Below are 23218 nucleotides of genomic sequence, written 5' to 3' on the forward strand. Positions count from 1 at the left end.
GGGAATGACCAGCACTCACAGGGATGGTGGCTTTCGGAGGTCAGCAGACCACCATGTCTGTGACTGCTTTTTAAATAAAGCAGTTTTTTTATACAGCCCGTTTTCCTTAAGGGAAAACGGGCTGCATTTAAAAAAGAAAAATGAAACATTTCTGTTTCATTTTTTAAGTGTAGGCAGGGGTCTGTGGGAACACTGCCTTGTCTTTAAAAATATTTTCACTGCCAGTCACAAAGGGGAAGGAGTCCGAGTGGCTTACAAACTTTTTGCAATAGGTGGTAAACTGCAAGAGTTTTGCAACTGCAATTGCTGTCGCAAAACAATCGTACATAGAAGTGCGACTCGCTATTAGGAAGGGATGCCCTTGGCACACCCCTTCCTAATAGTGAGTCGCAAATCCTATTTTGCGAGTCGGTAATAGGTTACTGACTCGCAAAATAGTGTTTGTTTATTGTACAGACCTATTTTGCGGTCGTAAATGGGCAAATTTCCAGTTTGTGAATGCAAAATACGGTCGTACATCTGGCCCCAGGTGTACTATGGTATTTTGCATTCGCAAAAGGTCCAAATTGCAAAATCAGGCCGTTTTGAATGGCAAAAAGGCATTTTGGAATGTATGAAAGACATTTGCTTCACTATTTTAGCGAACTGAAGGAATACTATTCCACCCGAGTTATTGATAATAATGAACTGGCGATTCAGTCATGCTGTTCTAGCAGAACTGTCGAGTGCAGGGTACCATCATTAAGTGATAGCCAAACACAAACATCATAGAAAACTAGGCAAAGAGTTACAGTGCAATTGTATTTGGTCTGCAAAAAATACCGATTACAGTATAAAATCCTACAAAACGATTACATCATCATGATTCATTATAGAAAATAAAAGCAATGCAGGCAGATAGACAAGCCCACGACGTTTCTGTAAATTAATAGGCAAAAGTGAGTGAGCCAGCGAGTTTGTGTGAAATGTAACCTAAGTGGTCTTTATATCCCAGAAACAAATTAAGTATTTTTCGATAATTTACCCAGCTGTTTGGTGTTGATGTGCCTTAAACCACCCACTGTGTTTTAAAACTGATCAAATTCTTCAGCCCTCCTTTACCTGCAGTGAAATTCATTCAGATCCAAAATAAACTGGCATCGCCCACGAAAACAATAGTCCTTTTTATCCTCTGCACAGTCGACTGATCTTACTTTAACCGGACGAGCAGTACCTTCCTTACGAACTGCAAAATAAAAAAACATATTGTTTAATTGCAAGCAATTTGTTCAACATATTGACGATTGTAACACTACCTCTTTGACCTCTAAAAGTAGGTATGTTGTGCTAGCACAAAAACCAGCATGGTCAGAGCCAAACGTTTTTGCTTTTGGGACCTACTGGCTTCGCCAATGATTTGCACAGCATCCCCGATGCAGTGCAGCTTGGCTAAAAAATGAAAAGCCAGCCATGTCATTCTGTAGGTGCGCAAATCAAGTACGCAATTGCCTACAAAATTAAGCAGCTGCTTTCTTTTTTAGGTCTCGCCTAGGCAGCGCATGCGCAGTCTCTTCAAGGCCTGCTGTATCTAGGATATGAACTGTGAATTTTCTATAAGTTTGGAACTGTATCCTTTCAGATACGAAAAGTTATTAGGACAAGGTAATCAGTCTTGATCCTAATGTGCAAATTAACAAGTGTTTATAATCTTATTTTAGCTGAAGGTAAAAAATAACATGCATATGAGAGGAAGTTACAGAATCCCCAAGATTTGATGAATCCACTTCTATCTTTACAATAATGTGACTAAAAGCTAAACATAAGAATGTTTTCTGTAGATATTTCACACAGGCCGGTTACTCAATAATGACCTTTAAGCAAGCCACGAAAAATCCGAAAAAAATGTTTCTAGACCTGGATGATGAGAGACTTAGATAATCTACTTGACCTAACTGTAATTCGATCGACCCATAAACTGGTCTCAAACTGAATGATCCCAGGCAAATATTTAATATCACTGAGTCACTTTTTTCTTCCATTATCATATATGAGAGCACCTTCAATATGTGTGTTCAGCATGTCTGCTGTGTAAAAACTATTTTGTTTGACTTAATAGGCTAAACTTTTGCTTCATGTATAATGGAAATCTAGCCCACATAAGGGTACATATGACCCCTGAATTGCCTTTTAGGTCAGCAATAACATTGTCATCAGGGCAAGAATGTTTCTCAGTTCATAATTAAAAACTCTCACTTTTAATAAACATATGATGTGGTAGCACATTTCTATAGAAATGGCCACAAGCCTTCCCACTGACATGCAGTTTTACTGTTAAAACTATATAGCATAAAAACATTTTTGTCTGGAAATCATGATTCAGCAATATTTATCATTTGCACATCACCAAGTAAAGTGTTGCGATTTTTGATCCTACTAAAATCTTTGTTTCCACCAACGTCAAACGTTTCTTTCAAAAAGTGATTCCTAACCTTTGAAAAATATTTTGAAATATTTGTAGAGTTTATTTACAATCTATTTGTGTGTCAGAAACAAAATTACATTCTACCGCCTTTGGTTTTACACTGCCTGTAGAACCCCAGCAGGATTGTCAGACAGTTCACTTTACTTTGGATTTTGTAAACACCAATCTAAATATTAAAATAAGCAGCAATTTGTAAGAAGACATAAGATGACATTTGACCTCTGTCTTTCTGTACAGTAAATGTGACAAGATAAAAACAATATTTTATGGCATTTTATTCCTTATTCACTTTCAAAAAAACTTTTCTTTGTCAGAAGCTCTCTCGCCAGGGAGGGGCAGAAAGCTCTAATTATATCTCACCCATATAAAAAGGACTCAAGCAAGTTGGCCAGTAGCTTTCTTAAGGCCTGTTTTAGGGTCCCATCCAGGTGTACATTTCGAGAAGAACATGCATTTCCAATATTTACACATGCAGAATTTCCAGCAGTGGGAAAATTCAGAAATTGTAAATGTTAAGAAAATTTGCATCTCCACATTAAAATTTCAACCTTTCCCAAGGAATATATATTTTTCCAACTGACAAACCCCATTGTCTATACTCACATTGATTTTAGAAGTGTATCGCCCTATTCCCTTCATGGACAAGAAATGTCTGCCTTTGAATGTGGATGATTTCCCTGGAAACGTGTGCAGCAAGAGTTAAGCAAACACCCATACACAGTGCTGGAAAGTAGGGGAATGGAGCTGGATCCCGGTTCTGGCAGCTAATACTGGCCAAATCTAGAATCGGACTGAACCAGGAAAACATGTTGAATATGTCCTGGTGTCACTTTCTGACACGCTGTCTGTATTCCGTTCGGAGCAGCAACGTGCAGGCCGCAATGGGGCTATCTTATTTAGATTTCGAGCTAGAACCAAAACAAAGGCTTAATTTAAAGGGCAATCAGCCCTCCTTGTGTTTGAATGGAATTGGATGGGAGCTATATGGAGGCTAACACCTAGATGCCAAAGTAATGGAAGAAAACAAAGGCACATAGCATGTTACCACTTCACAAGTGCTTAGGAGAAACTATGATTTGGAGGCAGGTTTTTAACTTTGTTGAACTCTGTTTGTAAGAGATGCATTTGCACTGTAAGAATCCCATCTTTTCTGTCTGTATGACTAATAATTACAAATATTGATGTAAATGGCACCTACTCTTATATTTATTTAATTCTTAATAGCGCTGCTCATTCAAGTGTAGAGTGTCTGTGCACTTTACATTATACACAGAGGCACAATAAATCATACAAGTGTCTATCAACGTACAAGAAATATTACATAAGACACTGAGGTTTATAACATATAAGGTGTACGAATCACATATCACCCACACTTGTAGACATTATATGTTAAGAGTGAACGGTCGGGAGAAACACAAAGTCAGGATATTAAACTGAACACTGTGATTGTGGTGGTCTCTATTAATACAACTTTTTTTCCCCAAAAGGAACCTTTCTTTGAAATCTTAGAATACCACCAGATTGAGAATGAACAGCTAGGATCTAAATCCATAACATACAGTTTGCATGCAACTCCTTGATGCTGGCAAATAGAGTGCTATATTAGAGTGCTATATTAGAAAGATTGCAACTTATTGTTGGAATTGGCCCTTTTTGCAGGGTCATGCCTGAACTTCTTGCCTTCCTTTTAGTCTTTTTTCTGACCTGGTGTTGGTGGTTTTAGGCCTCTGGGCACTTAAGCACTGCTGTCCAGTGTAAAGTGCATGCGTTCTATGTGGTAAACATAGTAAGATTGGACTACACCTGTTTAGCGTATTTAATCTACCTGTCAGTCCCCAGTAATGTGGTATCTAATATACCTGGGGCCAGTAAATTAAATGCCACTGGTGGGCTTGCAGCGCTGCTTGCACCACCCACCAAAGTAGCCTTTCAAACCTGTCCCAGGCCTCTGCCATTGCAGGGCCTGTGTGCGCAGTTTACTTCTGCTGTGACGTGACACATAAAGTGCGTGCCATGTCTGTGAGCCCCCTTTTAATACATACCAGTCAGCCCTAAGGTAGGCCCTAGCTATCCCTATGGCCAGGGTGCATTGTAGGTAAAAGGTAGGACATGTGCCTTAACTGTGTGACATGTCATGGTAGTGACAAACAGCCATTTTGGTTTCTCACTGCTGTGAGTCTACCTTCTAATGGGAATGCATTGGGGATTCCCTGACAAGTGTTTCAGTGATAATTCCTGATATGAGAGGGGCACCGTGGTCAAGTTTGGTATGTTCGGAATAGTGATAATAAATGCTGAGTAATGGTGTGTGCAGATTTATGATCACTATTTTAGAAATGCCACTTTTAGAAGTTGGGATTTCTGTGTGCTATGTGTCTTTGCCTGCCTGATGTGTATTGCATGTCTGGCTCTGGAGTGACAGGGGCCGGTGAGGGTTGTGGCACCAGAGGGGCTGGATGAGTCAGCGCTAGGCTGAATGGGCAAATCTGCATTTGGACTAGCGGGAGGAGTACTCCCTGACCCTGAATAGGTCTGTGCCTGCCTTGTACACTGCTGGCTCCGCCCCCCTGTGGGTTGTTGGCGCCAGGACCTACTTTGACAGTGAGGGCACTGTATAGAAATGTTGGAGTACCCCCTAGAACTGGTTTGGACCGGGTCTAGGCCTGTGCCAGGGGAAGAGAACAAAGACACACGTGGGATAAGTACTGGGGCTGTAACTCAATGAGTGTGTGGTTACTAGTGCTTACTTGTACCGGTTTGGTGGCGAAGGACTGCTGGGCGTCAGGAGGAACCACCGTGGGACCCAGCTGCTGCTTCCTAGGGGTCCCTACATGCTGGCCTGCCTGTGCCCAGCTTTGCCCCTGATAACTTTGGACTAAGTGTCCTGAAGAGCGTACTCAGCGAAAGGAGGGTACTGTCCAGACTGGAGGGGAGTAATTGGCAGGGAGCACGTGCTGAGCTCTTTTGCCTCTTTACCTTTTGAGCCCTAGAAATGGGCTCAACATTCCGCCCGGGCTTTGATCAGGGCGGGGCTCCCATGTGGAGGAGAGAGCCCCATGTCGCCAAGGAAAAGCCCAGCCGTAGGAGATCCTGGTCGGGGATTGCCTGACAGGTGCAGAGCAAGGAATTGCGCCATTCTGTGCAAATCGAAGGAGAAGCTCACTCTGTACTTCTCCGCAAGCCGAAAGTCAGGCAAGTTTGTGCCTGATCGTGGCCGGGGCTTCCATGAGGAGAGGGGAGGTTGGCAGCGAGAGGAAGTCAGGCGACGAATGCCTGGTTGTGGGCGGGGCCAGGCCAAAGCTAGAGCCGGCGTCTCGTGGGTGTCCAAAGCCGAGAGGCACAGCGGAGCTTGAAACCCAGGTGGGAGCATACCCCGCGCTGGAGAGTGCCAAAGGACAACGGAGACTTTGCTGCATGGAAGAAGAGTCTGAATCCAGCCGGGAGCCTACCCCGCCTTTGTGTGTGCAAGCGGAGTGGACCGGGCGAAGTAAGAAGAGGCCGTGTGAGTGGGTGCCTGCCAGGCACACTGTCAGTGCCTGAATTCTGCCTAAAATGAGCCACAGCGAGTGGGGCTGGTGGGGGATCCAAGTTGTGGCCGGTGTTGATTTACTCAGCTGCACCGCAAGGTTGCGGGCAGCTGCAACGAGGGGACACTGCTTTTTGGGCCCACTAGAGATGCCCCAGTAAGGGGGGGCTGAGGAGGCACTGTTTGTGACGATTTCTTTTGGCTACACAGCTGTACCACCAGACCACGGCAGCTGCAACATTGGGGGCATTTCAGGTCTCAAGAGAGACCAGAATGGGTTATACCCTCGACCCCATTTCTGGTGCCAGCCTGTTGGGCCTGCACCCTGCTGCAGTGGCAGCTTAGTGCCCTGACTTTGGTGGATATAGGGCATGACAGGCAAGTCACAGAAGGGCCCCTGAGGAAGGCCAGTTGGCCTGTGAGCACCTGAGGTGCTGGTAGGGGGTAGAGCCCTAAAGTGGCGCATAATGTTTATATGCCTAATGTTATTTGGCATATTGTGTCTATGCTAAGTGCTACTGAGGTGCACTGCGAATGTAGGATATATGCCTAGGATGGTTTATACCTAATGTGTTTATGCCTAATGCTAATGCATATATGCTAAGTGCTAATGCCAGTAGTTACTGGTTGGTTTATTTTCACTACTTATGATTCTAATGGTGATGACAGTGGCCCGATTGGCCCTGTCCTGTATATAACCCCCTGAAAAGTACTACCTAGTGCCAGCTAGCACAGTGTATATTTGTGATTATGATCTAATGTGTTCATGAGTAATACAAAGGCTATTCTTTTATTTAACCTTGTGTGTTATTTCTTTTGTGGTGTGCCTAGTGCGTCGCTGCTGTGTGTGTGTGTGTGTTGCACAAATGCTTTACACATTGCCTCTGTGATAAGCCTGACTGCTCGTACCAAGCTACCAAGGGGGTGAGCAGGTGTTATCTTCAGCGTGTAACTCCCTTGCCCTGACTAGAGTTGTGGTTTCTCCCTGGCTTAGGTGCAAGCCCTAGCCAACCAGAAATCCCATTTCTAACACTCATGACCTGGAAGTGACAAAATGATCTCAATATTAAAAGCAGTAACCCCTTTGCCTATCTATATAAAAAAAACAAATATGTGATCTGCATGCTACACAACGTGCTTTGCAGCAGGCACAGTAACCCACTATGCTACTGTAGGAAATTGGGTTGCTGTTTGAGGGGGGATGAAACCATACTCAAGCAGCAACCACAATCTCTGTCAGGGTGAAATGCAAGCAAACTCAAAATTAACCTGTGGTTAACTCTCTGGTAGCGCAAAAGCAGTCTGTCTTAAGTTAGAGGCAATGTGTAAAGTATTTATGCGGCACTTCAAACAGTAATAAAGTGAAAACAGCACACGAGAAATATCCCACACCAATAAATTATTTTAGACCAAACCAACAGAAATTCAATCAGTAGAACAGGAGATATGCAATTTCAAAGTTATAAGTAAAAAATAGTGCCAAGAAGCACAAAGCGTCAAGTGTGGTTATCTGGTTATGCCAGACCAGGACCGAGTCACAAGTTCAGGCTGACCATGATGGAGCACGGGACAGGAACAGGGACTGATTTAGGCTTAATGAACACAACACCTTAAATCCTGATTTACAGAGCCTTGTAAGAACCCACGTCGAGGATGCGTCGTGCTGCGGCGGTTCCCAAGAGCTGCAAGGCTGCAATGAGGGGTCCTGCATGGTCATCGAGGATGTCTTTGATGAGGGGCTTGTGATTTGAAGTACTGTATTGAGGATGCATCATCCAGCGGTAGATCCAAAGAAGTTGCGTGGCTGTAATGCGAAGTCCTGTGTCATCGTCGAGGATACCACTCATAAGGAGCTTGCAATTTGAGGGCCTGTGTTGAAGATACAACGTGCAGCAGTGGTTCTGAGGAGAGTGTGGGCTGCAATATGAAGTCTGGCATTAGGGATCTGTTGCACTCTGTCGGTTCGGGTTACAGGGCCAAAGCTGGGCTGCCAGAGCACCTTCAGACCCACTTCTAGGGGTCCATGACTGGGGTGGCACCACTTGGCGGGTAGAACTCACAGCAGACAGATTTAGGGGATGGGTTCAAGGTGGTTGAAGCCTTTTCTGACCTTGAGGCTCTGATCAGGAGGCCAGCCAACTAGCTTATTGAGTCACCCTGGTGGTCCTGGGTTCAAGATGCAGGTTCAGTCCTTTTTAATCAGCTAGCAGGCAGTGTAGTAGCAGTCCTTATCTCAGAGCAGCACAGCAATCCTTTGATTCTTCCATAGGTGTACAGAAGAGTTGGGTCTGAGGATCCACTATTTATACATGGTGCCCACTTTGAAGTAGTAGTAGATTCTGGAGGTATCCACCCTCATAGGAGTCAGGAATGTCATGCCTCCCTGCCCTGGCCCCAGCTGGTCTGGGTCACAAAACACTAGTATCCCTTTGTGAGTATGCTTAGGCAGATCAATTGTGATGTACAAGTGTGGTAGGTGATAGCTCCTCCCCCTTATCAAGACAGAGATCGCATATCCTCACAAAACCTATTCCCTTTGTCTCACTGTCTGAGAGTAATACACAAAGACCATCTGCTAGCTGCACCTTGCCATGTTACCCAGTATATAGGCTGCTGGCACTAAACGGTTAGGACAGGAGAATGACAACTTTTTAGAAGTGACATTGTTGGAAATTTTGACTTAAAATCTGAATTTACCATTAAAGAGGATTTTGAATACCAATTCTTTTGACACCAAACTCAACATTCTTACCTGCTTCCAATTGGATGTTAGCACTTTTTAAATGTAATAAGGTAACCCAATGTTATCCTATGGAGGGGCAGGGTTTGCAGTAGGGAAAAATTAATTTGGGTGTTTTCTTACCAGGACATGAAAAAGATAAAAATACCTGTCCAATTTTTTAAACACACTGCACCCTGTCCTATGGGCAGTTTAGGGCGAGGCCTAGAAGTGACTTATCTTTATTAAAAAGGAAGTTTTAGGCCTGGCAAAAGGTTTATTTAGCCATGTTGAAATAGCAGTTTAAAACTGCACAAACAGGCTGCAATGGCAGGGCTGAGAAATGTTTATGGATAAATAAGTGGGTGGCACAATGAGTACTGCAGGTCCACTAGTAGCATTTAATTTACAGACTCTGGGTACATGCAATACAACTTTTCTAGGGACTTACAAGTAAATTAAATGTGCCAATTGGGTGTAGGTCAATTTGACTTTGTTTAAAGGAGAGAGCACAAGCACTGGTTAGCAGTAGTAAAGAGTGCAGAATCCTAATGACAGTAAAAACAGGAGGATGGAGAGCAAAACGTTGGGGGAAAACAACGCCAAGGATGTCAGATCTAACAGCTACTTTATGAGTCATAAGCTGTGACTGGGGAAAACATAGAACTCTCCCAGACCTGTGTTAACTACTAAAGTTATCTTACCACTATTATAATCCCCTCAAAGTTGCTGGGCACTCAATGATCTCTGAAGCAGGTGTCTTAATCTTTGTGACCAGTAATCTAGAACAGATTTCCTTTCAGCTATGTCCTTGTTGCCAATGTCTTTGGTCAATTTTAATAAGTTGACTGTCAGACTCTGCTTTTCAAGCTCTGCCCCTCGTGATTTCACCCGCTTCCCTCTGTCACACCTTGACCCCCAATTCACAGTTTCTCGAAGTATATTTTTCCAATTCCAGCACTGCCCACACACCTTTGAGATTCTGGCCATTCACACACCTGCACTGCCCAAGCTCCTGCTCTAAAGGATACATAAAGTGTTGGATGGAATGCATGAACTAATCTCAACCCCTTGTAATTATTGGGGGCGGCATTCCAGGTCATTGTTAATGTGCACACCAGGTCACGTCAGTCCAGTAGCAGCTGTCAGGGTACAAGGATGGCTAAGTGGGGGGGAGAGGAACAAAATAGAAACAATTGAAAACACTTACCTCCGTCCTCACAGCTGCCGGTATCCGTCTCTCCTCTGTTGCTTCGACCCGGAATCAGGAAGCAGCAGGAAGCACCCGGACTCCCAGGCTCCCTAAGCCAAACACAACACTGCAATGCAGCAATGTGATTGGCCTGCGCTCAGATGGGAACAGGAAGCCTGGGCATGTTTCCCACCTGGCTGTGTAATGCAACCTGGTGGGGAACATGCTAAGTGCGCATGACGGTTTGGCGGTCCCAGATGGCCGGTCAAGCAGTCCTGTGCACTTAGTGTGCTTCTCTCCCTGCGCCATCAGCCCCACCCCACTCTAACCCAGCCCCGAACCTACAAATATAAAATGATATTAACTACAATATTATCATTTTATTTTTCCTTTTTCCTGCTTTGCGAGCAGTGGGACAACGCTTCTCCTTATTAGTGGAGGAGCAGCCTCTGCCTCAGTTTGGACCCAGCCATATGCAGATCGGTCTTGACCCTCCTCCAGTAGGAACAGTCCAGTCCAAACTGTTAGGACAGGATTTCCGTGAACCAGAACACAAGCAACCTATGACCGTTTTTTCCCTAGTTAGGGTTCATCAGCCGGGTTTAGCCTGGTTCCAGTGACACAATGTGCTAGGGACCCACATCTTGGCATTCCCGTCCCATTTTAGGACGACACACTAATTTATAAAAAGTGATGGATGGAATGTCTGAATTAATCTCAGCCACTAAGATTGGAATGTGGCCCGAGTAATTACCACTGACCGAGAATAATTCAAGTATCCATCTCATTTTGTATGCGTTAGTAAATTCCCAATCCTTCCTTTATGAAGACGATCCACTACACTGGCAAATCTTCTGGGTTCCAAAATGCAGCTTGCAAACCTTAATTCATTGGCTTTTGTGTTCGCCAAATACAGATTTTACACACACAATAAACTCTATGAATCAGACACAATCAGTCCTGCCTCTATGACCATACAAAGCAATGCTTCACTTCACCCACTGTAGTCTGACACGGTAACATTTTCATACTACAAGAAAGGCAGTTTTTGAACCTTTTGCATTTGGTGTCATCAACAGTTATCGTCCCATGACTGCTGCTTTACCTCGCCTTGAGGATGCTTCTGCCCAGTTTCTGAAATTATTGCTTTGCGCATGCATAAAGAAAACACTTAACTGCCTTTTAAGTTTACTACCTTTTTGACCGTAAAACGCCAGTGTTGTGTCAACGCCACCCCATGCCCTAACTTAGTTTCATCATCTTTGCCTCCAAGTGCTACTGCGAAGCAGGATTTTTTACAACTGTTCCCTCAAATTCCAGAAAAATCAGCTAAATTATTAGGGGAGGAGGGCTTAGGAGTGTAAAAGGCAAAATACTTCAATGTCCACGATTCGGATGCATGCCCAGAACAGCCATGAGCTGGTTCTGCATTAGTTAAGTCAACAGCTCCTGTAAAATCACCACTTTTTAATAGGAGTGGCATTGAGGAAATATTTCTTAAACTTCAATGTTTTTGCTGTGAAAATTAGCCTGTTATTAACGGTTAAAAATCAATGCAACTGTATGTACTGTATAACTTACCCAGAGCCGTCGTGCAGTTCCCAGACTCACACAAAGGGATAATTGTAGTACAGCACGCTAAGTGTATTAGGCACAGACCTAAGGAAATACATTAAACAACTGTTAATTATAATGTTTCAATACGTATTTTGCTTATCATTACGAACAATGCATGGTCAGAAAATAACAGGAAGCAATACGTTCTACCCTCATTACAACAGGAGGTGAGGACATAAGTTCAAATCCCAAAAATATTCTCAGACTGGATCAGCCCTGGGCAAAAATTGTTAAATCGGCCCTCTCGGCCACTACCAGAGTGTCACGGTGGCCGGTCCGGCCCTGATCACAGGTGTTCAGTGCAGGCATTTTCCTAGGAAAGTCAAACATGAGGCACCTCTGAAAGTACAATTTCATGTTCCAGGAAATCAGACATGCAAATAATCGGTATTCTTTGCTGCTGTCATATTTCGCAGTGTTTGTTCTCTAGCGAATCAATCTTTGGGCAAGAAGAGACGTGCTGTGAAACTAAAGTTGGCATTCTGTTTATAAAAAAAAGCTAGATTAATTGCTTTTTATGTAAGACATTGCGCAGGAGTGGCTCATTACAACGCAAAACAACCACAAAGTAGTACAGTGGGTGGGCAGAGCCAGCCACAAGGTGGCATAGCTACTGCCTGAATTTATTTATCTGCTTGGGGCAGCTTCAGTGACTTTATCACTTCCAGCGGGATATCCTGTGATGAAACTAGGGGATGAACACTGTTGCGTAGTGACAGTAGCCGTGACTCCCACTTGGTCCCTGCAAAGAATGCAGCAGCTACACTGATAGGCCTGATGAAGTTACACAGACACCAACTGGGTGGAGGCAGTATCTGCTTAGGTCTGGTGCTGCAGGTACAGATGAACAGCAAGCTCAGGTCCCAATGCTACAGTTCCAAGAATGGGAAAAAGCGTAAAGAAGCACCACCTAAGAATAGGAAGGCAGCGGCTCAACCAGCATCTGGATAATGCAATAATAATTAATCGCAATTACCCTGTCAGCCCATGCCTGGTTGCGTGAGGCTGCATAGACTGGTTATGAAGCAGTGGATGACTGTATTCCCCCGCAGCTGCTCACTGGACATTGTAGGGCTGTATCCTACATTGGTGCATTAAGGAAAGACCACATTTGGCCTAAAGACAGGTTAGCCCGAAAGCGTGCTACGCAGCTACTGTTCAGTGGATATGCACTGAGAGATCATTTAAATGACCTCCCCTTTTGGGCCTATCTATAAATGGAGGACACATCTGCTGTGAGGCATGCCTTATCCTTTCAGCTGTGTATATGTATGTATAATGCATTTCCATTGCACAAACCTAGTCAAAAGGCAGCAGAGCGCTCTACAGAGTCTAAGTCATACAGAAAGTGAACAAGAAAGAGAATCGGCAGCAACATTGTGGAACATTAACACCTTTTTGCTAAATTGAAGCTGTGTTGGGGTGGTCCTGATGGTTTTGGGGATGTTGTTCCAGATCATGGTTGCGCAGATAGAAAATGTCTGTTAACTTGATTTTTCTTTTTATTATGCTTCTTAGTCTGCAATCTGATCGTATCTGGGATGCAGGTGTGCAGAGAACCACCAGAGATGGTGAGGCTTGTCTGCAACAGAAGCAGGGGTGCTGGTGGTAATGGCTTCCTAAATTATGCGGCTGATTTTGAAGATGGTTAGTGCTGGCAAGGGCAGCCAACAGAGTTCAATCAGGATGGGAGTGGTGTGTTCATAAATCTTCAGGTCTGGATGAGACTTGCTGGGGCATGTGGGATGCCCGTAAAGTGTGCCATTGTGGACTCTAGGAGGCCATGAAGTAAAGCAGAAATGATTTGACTTTCTTCATGAGAGCGAACTGGTACCAGGCCATCTTTGTTTTTTGGGAAATGTGTTCCTTGAGGGTGAGATTGGTGTTCAGGGTGAATCCAAGTGAATTGCCATTCGGTGAAAATTGGGTTTTGAAGTCGTCAATGTTCCTGTCGGCAAGGTTTGAACCCTATCTTATTTGTTGTTCTTGGTAAATACCAGGAAATCTGTCTTGAATTGGTTGGGATTCTGGTAGGCACTGGAGATGCTGGTCTGGATAATGGTCAAGGAGTGTTTGAGGTATTGGATGTCTGAAGCCGAGGAGACTGTCAGATACAGTTGTATATCATTGGCATATTGGTGAGTCTTGATGATGTTATCTGTGAGTAGAGCACCAAGCAACTCCATGTGAATGTTGAAGAAGAGAAAAGAGAGTATGGAAACCTGGGGTACTCCACAGGTGATAAGCAACTTTTGCGACTGGGATGTGCTCATGCGACGTGGAATTTATCAGGCGAAAGGTGAGTTCAATCATTAGGTTGTCTAAGGAGAGGTCTATAGAGGATATTAAAGTTTGAGCTTTTTGTTTGTGTTGACCTTGATTTATTGGTAGGACCGTAAGCAGGGAGATAGAGGTTGCAAAGTAGCCAGTCCCGTCCATGGATTTGAATGAGGCATTTGAAGTGCATTGTTTGAGTGGCATGCTGTACCAAGCTGAGTGTGTTGATGAGGGTGAAGAGATATTTTTCTCCTTTGCCTATTGCATTGTCCGGAAGGTTGAAATCACCCAGGAGGTTGGTGTTGGCAGGTTGGATGGACAAGGTGGTGTGGAGATCTGAAAATTCAATTAAGTCCTTGTTCTGCTCAGTAGACCTGCAGATGAGATGGAAGGTGGCAGTCTGAGTTACAGAGACTGTAAATGACATGACAGCAGCTCCAAGGAGTTGAATGTTACTTACTTGCCGAGGGTGCATGACCAGGAGAATTTAAGGTTAAAAGCAAGGCCTCCTCCCTTTTTTAAGTGAACAGTCCACACGATGGATGCAATAGTCTGAGGGATGAAGGACAGTTAGAATGGACAAAGATGTGGGCATGAACCATTTTTCTGTGATGTAGATGAGGTCATCCTTGTGATAGGTAATGAGGTCTGATATATCTGCTGCGTGGAGCACTGCAGAGACAGCTTTAATGAGCGTGAGCTGTAATGTGTGTTCTGTAGTGTGAGGGTGTGCAGTAATGGCGAACGACCTTTACAACGCGGTTGTTACACCACGATACATTTACATTGCGGTCATTATAACGCAAGTCGTTACAACGACTTGCGCTGGATGGCGCTCTACACTAAGGAATAATATGATTTACTATTCCGACACCTTCCCTACTATTACACACACTGGAGTGGAATAGTAAATCATACTATTGCTAAGTTTGGTGCCTCTAGCGCAAGTCGTTGTAACGACTTGCATTGTAATAACCACAATGTAACGTACCGCGATCTAAATGATTGCGTTGTACCGTCACATATTCGCAGTAATTAGCAGAATGTGTACAAGGTTGGGTCTATGTGTTGTGCGAGTTATGTGAGTGTCTGGGTTGTCTACATATGGGTATTATTGTGAGGGTTGAATGTATAGGGTACTGGGTGGTGCAAATAATTTTATCTTGTCTTATAAGTTTCAGTGGAACACAGTGGCAGCTGCCATAAATAAAAAATGGTGAGGCGTGAAGGCACATGACTCATCATAAATTCCAGAGCACGACCACTGCGGCACTTCTCTTAGCTTTCCGCAAGCAGGAAAAGGAAGGACTTCCTTCATGGTTGTGAAAAGCATCTCTAACCAATCCTGGAGCTGCCCACATGCTGTGAAAGCAGCTCCAGGAATGATGGCAGCAGTCTGACCCAAAGCTCATTTTGAGGCTGGGGGCCTGTGCCAGCAATCCCCAAGCTTTCCACAGTCGTTGGATTGCTAGGTCTACAGTGCGCATGTCGGGCTGGCCGTTGCAAGACGGCTGCATTTGCAGGATTCAGCCACATTCCCCACAGCATGAGCCGTGCAGTGGAAAATAAATACAATGGCATTGACGTACCATTTTATTTATTTGTGTTTGCCTGCTGCCCTTGCAGCAGGCGGGGCAGTGCACCCCTGCTTCCCGAGGAGGAGCTGCCCTTTTTGGAACAGGGGTTCTGGATCAATACCCTATCAGGCCCTAATAGACCCAAACAGGCAAAAGCCTTGTCTTTGTCCACCATTTGTTGGGGGTGCCCAGGTGATGGGATGCCCTAAAGAGTTAACTGAAGCAGGGAGACGATCAGAAGCGAAGGCTTTTCCTGTGCAGATGGATAATGGGGAACCCAGTGGTAGCTGTTCCTGAGCAGATGAATTATGGGAAATTCAGTTGTGTAACTTCCTGAGCGAATGGATGATGGGGAAGCAAATCCTCTTGTTTACCATCATCTTTTAAAGATGGTTTTGGCAGGAAACCAGTGGTGTCATTTTCCGTGTAGATGGATGATAAGAAATGTAGTGGTGTCACTTCCTGTGCAGATGGATGATGGGAAATGAATTTCTCTTGCTTGGCTACTATGTGAAATAGACAGATTTAGCAGGAAACCAGATATCACTTCCTACGCAGAGGGATGATGAGAAATACAGTGGTGTCACTTCCTTCACAGATGGACGATGGGTGGTCCTGGCCTTTGAGTAGTGAGGTTCCATTGCTACAAACACTGTATTGAAACTTAGAGGCCAGCCCGTTCTCTCAGCACTGGAAACACAGGCAATAAACTCCTGCTACCCTCAATCTATTGAACAGGACAGCAAGGTTTCGATAAAATTAAATTTTTAAAGAAGTTCTGGGTACTCCTGGTCTGACCCTACTGATCAAACTGTGCGGTCCAGCCCACACACCCATAACATCCCTATTGACCCTCCATTCATTTCCTCCAGGGAAATGGTCCTAGTGTACCATACATGTATACTTTGGGCTTGACTGCTTCTCTTGAAACAATCTGCCTTAACCCCTGTATTTCTATCATGAGCACACACAACTGTGTGTAGGATCGACTCAACCTAACCCCAAAGAGGAAGGGCCACGTGGGGTGCAAGACCATGGTGTCCTCAAAGTCAAAATGTGTCGAAGAAAATTTTGACCGCAAATTGTGTAATTGTACTTAAAATGCAAACTAAGGTGGTCAAAACCTTTGCCAGTCACTTACTCCATTAGGAGTTTGCACCTGCAATTATCCTGTGGTTTTTGGCACCTGTCCCCAGATGCTGCCCAGGTGGTGGAAGAACTTGCTTTAAAATGTACCGGAGAGCTGTTAGGGGGCAGCATATGTCTGGAACGTGTGTTTGCTATGTCACACCACTGCGTACTTGTGCCTCAGCACCTCACGAAGCTGCCAAAGGCCAGCTAGTTCAGGCACTGCCAGGTGATGTTGGAACCAGAGTGTGTGTTTGTTCTTGCCTGTTCAAAAGAGCTAGCGTGCAAGGTGCATACATATGTCAACATCAGGCGCCATGTTGTGTATATCAAACGTTTACAAAATGGTTAACGTGAGCCCATATGCAGAGATATTTTTACAAATGCGTGTTTTGTAAAAAAAAAAAAACACAGTTGATTTATGTGTCAGAGCACTCATGAGATACTTATTTATACTGCGTTTTTATATCAAGGAAGCATATGAACTAAGCAAAGGAAAATTAAGAATATTTTTGGTATATTCCTCACAGCTTCCACATCAGGAAGTCATTGCTTCACTAACAGTGACCATCGTATATCATCATTAAGACCCATTGACAGTTTTCCACCCTGAGGACCCATCTTTAGTACTTTTATAAGAGAATGTTTTTAATGTTCTCATTTTGTTTTACTGTTGATAGTTCATCATCATCATCATCAAAATCCTTTATTCGATATTTAAAAAATATCATAAAAGTACAATATACAGTTAAAAACATTTCAGTACATTTGATTTTGCATTAACATTTAGGGAACCATTTGCATCAAGGCATTCAAAGTGACCCTCTAGTGTGTCTCAGTCTTGTTGCAACTCTAATGAAGTTCATAATGCAAGCTAACGTCAATGGGTTCTCGGCCTTTTGTAAGTATAAAAGCGCAATTTTGGCATGTCTAAACTTCAATTGTTTTAAAAACCTTACTAAAAAGCGGCGTCTGGGTACTGAATAAAAAGGGCAAAGTAATACAAAATGAAGGGTATCCCGCGGAGACCTATTGTCGCAGCCGCAGGTACCCTTCTGCTCAACCGTGGCAGTAAAGCCGGGCGGATCAGCCAAAAGGTGATGTTAAAGGTTGAGCCTAAAACGGGTAATTAAAAATCTATCTTGTGCATTATATAGTAAGGCAAGATATGGTTCTAGCCCTTCAGCTGACTTAACTGAGCTATAAATACGGACTGTGGAATTACTTTCTTCTGAGGCGGCTCTGCGTGCAATCTCCTTTGCCAAAAAAATTCTTTTAATGTTGTTTTTTTCCTCGGCGGTGATTGTTGTGGGTTCAGTAAAGAGATGCTCATGGTCTAATCCAGTCAAAGCACCCTTTACGTAACTCAACCATGGGATATCCATCCCCTTGTCTCTACCCATACAATCTCTAATTATTTGTCTGCTCAGGCCAGCCTCACTATTAGTCCAAATTCTTAACCAGGCCATAAGTGGTCTAACTTTAATCAGGTCCTCCATATATACCCTTCCCAGTTCTGCATGTGTGATATAAGCTGACGTGCTTTGTGGGATTTGTAAGACCTTCCTCAGGAATTTGTTTTCCTCAGTTTGAATTTGTGTGGGGTTTACAAAGCCCAAAAACTTCGGCCCCATACATTATCTTGGGACAACAAACTGAGCCATAGAGGTGCATGACCTGTTCAGGGGACCACCTGCCCAGCCTACGTCCATAGTTCATTATGGCCCCTGTTGATGCCACTAATTTTGCACTTCTCCCTTCCATTAAAAGTTTAAAATTTAAAAGCCCATCAAATAAAAGACCCAGATAGAAAAAGGTTTTAACCTGTTCCATTACATGTGAGCCGATTTTATAACAAAACTTTTTACATGGTTTAGAACCAGCCAACAGTATATATGACTTCGCTAAATTAGCCGATAAATCTAAACTAGCCATAAAGCTGACAAACCCATCCAGCAAAGTCTGGAGGCCTTTCGGAGTTCGAGCTAAGAGTACCGCATCGTCGGCGTATAATAACACCGGTACTGCTCGTGCGCCTACTCTAGGGGTATCTACATTTAAACAACATAGTGCCTGTTCTAGCCCATTTATATATAGTGAGAACAAGAACGGGGCCAGGATACAGCCCTGGCGCACCCCGCTGGTGCAAAGGAAGGGAGCTGTAGTATCACCCTCCAAATTGTAACGCACTTTGGCGGAGGTGTTCCAGTGGAGTGCTTTTAAGATAACTACCAGGCCTTCATCTACCCCTAGTTTGATCATCAGGTTCCAGAGTTTTTCTCTATTAACATGGTCAAAAGCCGATGAGAGGTCCATAAACCCCATATAAACCGACTGGTTACTTGCGATAGTGTATTTAGCTGTTAATAAATAGAGGTTCAGACACTGGTCTGTAGTTGACCTTCCTGTTCTGAACCCATATTGCAAGTCTGTTATTATATTATGTTCGTCAGTCCAGTCTAAAAGGCGATTCAGGACAACTCTCCCCAATACTTTGGCCGTTACATCAATTAAAGAAATCGGTCGGTAACACCTGGGGTCATCCTTTTTTCCCTTTTTAAAAATTGGAACTATTGTGGCTGTCGACCAGGATCTTGGCATACCTGTGGAGACTGCCATGTTTATTACTCTAGTAAGGATGGGTGCCCAAAGATCAACTTTACTTAGGTAGAGATCCGGGGGGATACCGTCCGGGCCTGGGGCCTTGTTCTGCGTCAGCCCCTTGATCCCCACTACCAGTTCATCCACCGTGAATTCTACATTTGTCCTCCATGGGCAGATTACCCCGCCCCCCCCCCCGGTTGCTCATTAGCGTGGCTATACAGAACTTTGAAATGGTCAAACCATTGCTCCGGTAAAATGGTTGTGCCAATTTCCGGTGCAACTACGTTCTGGAAGCAAGGGTTGTTTATTATTTCCCAGAATGCCCTAGGGTCTTTTCTATCTGCAGCCTCCCGTAGGTTTTCCCATGTTTGTGATTGCAGAGCCAATTTCCTTGATTTGATAGCTTTTTTGTATGCTAACCTACATTGTGCAATACACCCCTTGTCTCTGGGGACCTTTTTTAGACTGTCTTTTAGTTCGTTATGGGCCCTAGAGCAATCTCTATTGAACCATCTAGGGGAGCATTTCATTGGCCCTGACACAGGAGATTTTAATAAGCCATCGATGACCTGTGCCATTGCCTCAAAGGCTTTAACCACCATAGAACCCTTAAGTGAGGTATCTAAGCACACCTCAATCATTTCTTTACCGTCCTCCATAAGAGATCTATAAAAGGCGTCCCCGTCCACCCTGGCCCATCTGAGCCTTCTCCCCTGGTCCATCGCCCTCAGTGTGCTATTTGCCTTATCACTTTTCTTGTTATTGCAAGGGGCCCAGTTCTTGATCCTCAAGACTAGGGGATTGTGGTCACTGAATATGCTCCATTCAATTCCAGCCTTGATTAACCAGTTCACAAAAGGAATAGACACTGCTCTATAGTCTATATTGGAGCAATACCCTCTTCCCTTAAATGTTGGGGTGATTTCATGTCCATCTTTAGGCCCCATCAGGTCTATTGTGTGCCTAAGTGCATGATTGTTCAAGACCCTCTCTAACTCCAATCCATCAGGGGTGTGTTCGAGGTGTGGGCCTTTTCCCACTGTGCAACCAGACCAAACCCCCTCCGCCCATCTTAAATTGGGGCACCGATGACAGTTTAGATCCCCTGCTAGGATCACATATGGGGCTACTACCCTCTTACTTGCCGCTAGCTCATCGGTCAATAAATCGTCTAGGTTTTGTATTATTGAGCTCTTCCCGTTCCCTGAAACAACATTATATAAATTAATCAAAACAATGTTCATCTTCCTGACTTCGAGCCCAATAGCTTGTATATTAGCTGAGTTCCACTGCAAATCAGCCCACACACCTTCAAGCTGTAAGTCCACATATGTGATTAGCCCTCCCATTGGTCTTCCCGGAGCCAATTTCCTTGCGGGCACACAAAAACACTTATAGCCATCAAGATGAAAAGGGTTATGGTCCACCACCCATGTTTCCTGTAAACAGATTACACGGAATCTGTTGACATACTGTCTCCACTCCTGGTTGTGGAATTTGGCAGCTAGCCCCACAATATTCCAGGAGACCATTTCAATCCCCTCTTTTCTTACCGATCCTAGTGGAACTGTTCGGCTATTGGGGGGGTGAACCTTTGCTTCAGTGGGAACTTTCTTTAATACACACTCAATTTGTACAACTTGTGCGTGATGTGATTGGGAGGGCACCTGTGCTTCCAACTCGATAATTTTGTCCTCTTGCGTCCCTACCTTATTCCCCACCACATTATCCGGTGTAAGTTTAGTTACATTGGTATTGTCTCGGGATCTTTCCCCGGCAAAGTAACTAGGACCTAATTTACTCCCTGTAGAGTGGACTTGATCATTGACCAAAGGGGGGGATTGATCAGAAGTCAAATCCTGTATGGTTTGCTCTGCTTGATCTTCCACCCTTTGCAGTCAATCCCACTCATCCATGGACATAAGGGGATCAAACCTGTTTGACAGGTCTATTCCACCATGATTTCTAAATAGAACATGTGACTTTATGCCATAGACATCCTTGCTAGTCTGATAACCCTCCTCACTGCTTTGGATTGCCCAATTCCTAGACGGGGGACTTGAGTCATTGGCATAAAAGAACCATAAGGGTGTGGGACTAATGGTGCTATCCTTAACTGCTGGGCCCCAACTTAATATGTAGTCTACTGTTCTACTGGCCCTAAAGTTTATCACCACACAATCACCCACTGTGTTTTTTGCCTTATTTCCGATCCACCTGACTCTTCTTACGTGCAAGATTTCCCCCTGTTCATCCCTTGGCAATTTCCTATTTTTATTCAGCCAGTGCGTGACTTTGTTTTTAAGCTCGTCGTGCATCTCTGTTTGGCCAAGTTTTAACTCTGGGACCCCTGTAAGGATGATAACATAAGGGGCCGCTTCTGGGGGTAAATTTAAACAGAACCCCTTGTTACCTGCTTTAGTATAAGGTACCTCTCTGATATTCTGGCTGGGGTCATTATTTCGTCCACCAGTGGGAAGGGGAATATGGCGGGAGTCCTATGCAACCACTTGAAGGCCCTGCTACGGGGTTATCTAGTGGGGTGGTGGGCGAGGTCTTTTTTGCCAATGACTTAGTTTTGCTAAGATTCTCCCTCTGTACAGATGCTGGCTTTGTAGTGGCTGTGTCGCTAATTGAAATATTGGGCAATGATGTTAAGGGCGTATTACTACCCCCTCCTTTTTGTTTTACTAGCGACACGACTTTGTCCAGCCTACTCAGGATTTGTTTAGTCTGGGCATCAATTAATTGCTCAAAGTGTGACTTCAAGTCGCTAATAATATTTGTCACCCAGCCCGGGGGAACCTGAAAGCCCATTGCTTGGTCCCTTGTTTCTTCCGCCAGAATGGTTACTATATCATTACCATTAATGGCCGAGCGACCTCTGCCCGTTTTAGGCCTAGGTTTCTTTTTACTAGTCACTTTCAGTTTACCAGCTTGCATATTAATCCCTTTACCCCTAGCATTTGCACACTTATCCGGGGATATCTGTACAGGGGAACTAGCAGTCTCAGGGGATTCCAAAACCGAGTCCTGAATTGTCAGTGGTAGAGTAGGGGGAGGCGAGATCAGTTGACTCAATTGGGGTGTTAATGAAAGTCGCCTCTCCGTGCGTGCAATTTCGCAGGAGACTTCACCAATAGCTTTAAGCAACATTCTATCAATTGCAGTCTGTGGCGCTGGTACATGTGGCGGGGTCTTTAAAGCTTTTCTCATTTTTCTAGGGTGTAATTGGTCCGTAGTATTTACTTTTGCCGATCGTGTTCTGGGTTTAGTGGCCATGTCGCTATTACTGTAATGCCAAAATGTATATAGGACTTTACAATAGTCTGCCCTTGTCCTTATAATCCCAGGTCAGCTCTTACGTAACATCCACCCTCGTTTGTGATGAGCTCAACACAATACCTTGGTGGACCTTCAGCAGCCTCCTGTAGATGTTAGGGTACTGGCCCTGCCCAGCCTCTTTTGGCCTCTGACGGCCACAGACGGCCCGCCCTTTGCCCGCGTCCCGTGCCGCGGAGGAAGCCTCCTCGACTTTAGCAGGGGAGGGAACAGCAAGCCCCGGTCACCAGCAGCCAAGCAGCAAGCCCCGTCCGCGAGCAGCGCGTCTCCGCCACTATATCCCGGTAAGCTCTGAGGGTTAGATTTGCACCAAAGGTTTCAAAGGTTCCCGCTCCACCGAGGGAGCCTCCTCAACTTTAGCGCCTCCAGGCGCGGAAGTGGGTGTGGTAGGGGGCGGGGACCCTGCCGGGAATTGTGGGAGATCGAGTCCGTCCCCCAGCGGGGGAGGGAACAGCAAGCCCCGTCACCAGCAGCAAGCCCCGTCCGCGAGCAGCGCGTCTCCGCCGCTATCCCCGGTAAGCTCTGAGGGTTAGATTTGCACCAAAGGTTTCAAAGGTTCCCCTCATTGTCTCCTCATTTTGTCTTAAAGATTCCCCTCTTATTTGTTTTTTGTTTTTTTAGACAGCTGTGCGAAAATATACTAGCGTTGTACAAACAAGCCCACGGTTCTTATAATGTTCCTTTCACTCCTCACCTCGCTTTCCTTCCGAAAACGGTCCCACAGCATTTTCTTCGGGCTTCAGCCGTGAAACGAGGATTTCAGACCATTCAA

The 23218-nt window shown here is 44.6% G+C and overlaps 1 protein-coding gene across 1 annotated transcript in view; it reads right to left on the minus strand.

The window, feature by feature from the left end:
- Positions 1-23218, minus strand: part of LOC146866386 (proepiregulin-like) — a 112867-nt gene that overhangs the window by 24337 nt on the left and 65312 nt on the right. Inside the window, exons 2-3 of the mRNA XM_085636283.1 lie at positions 11483-11560; positions 1102-1225 (exon numbers count right to left, since the gene is read on the minus strand). Coding sequence (XP_085492409.1) covers positions 1102-1225; positions 11483-11560 — 202 coding nt within the window. The remainder of the gene's footprint in view (positions 1-1101; positions 1226-11482; positions 11561-23218) is intronic.

This window comes from Triturus cristatus, chromosome 2_1, assembly GCF_964204655.1.
Source record: "Triturus cristatus chromosome 2_1, aTriCri1.1, whole genome shotgun sequence".
Taxonomy (NCBI): Eukaryota; Metazoa; Chordata; class Amphibia; order Caudata; family Salamandridae; genus Triturus; species Triturus cristatus.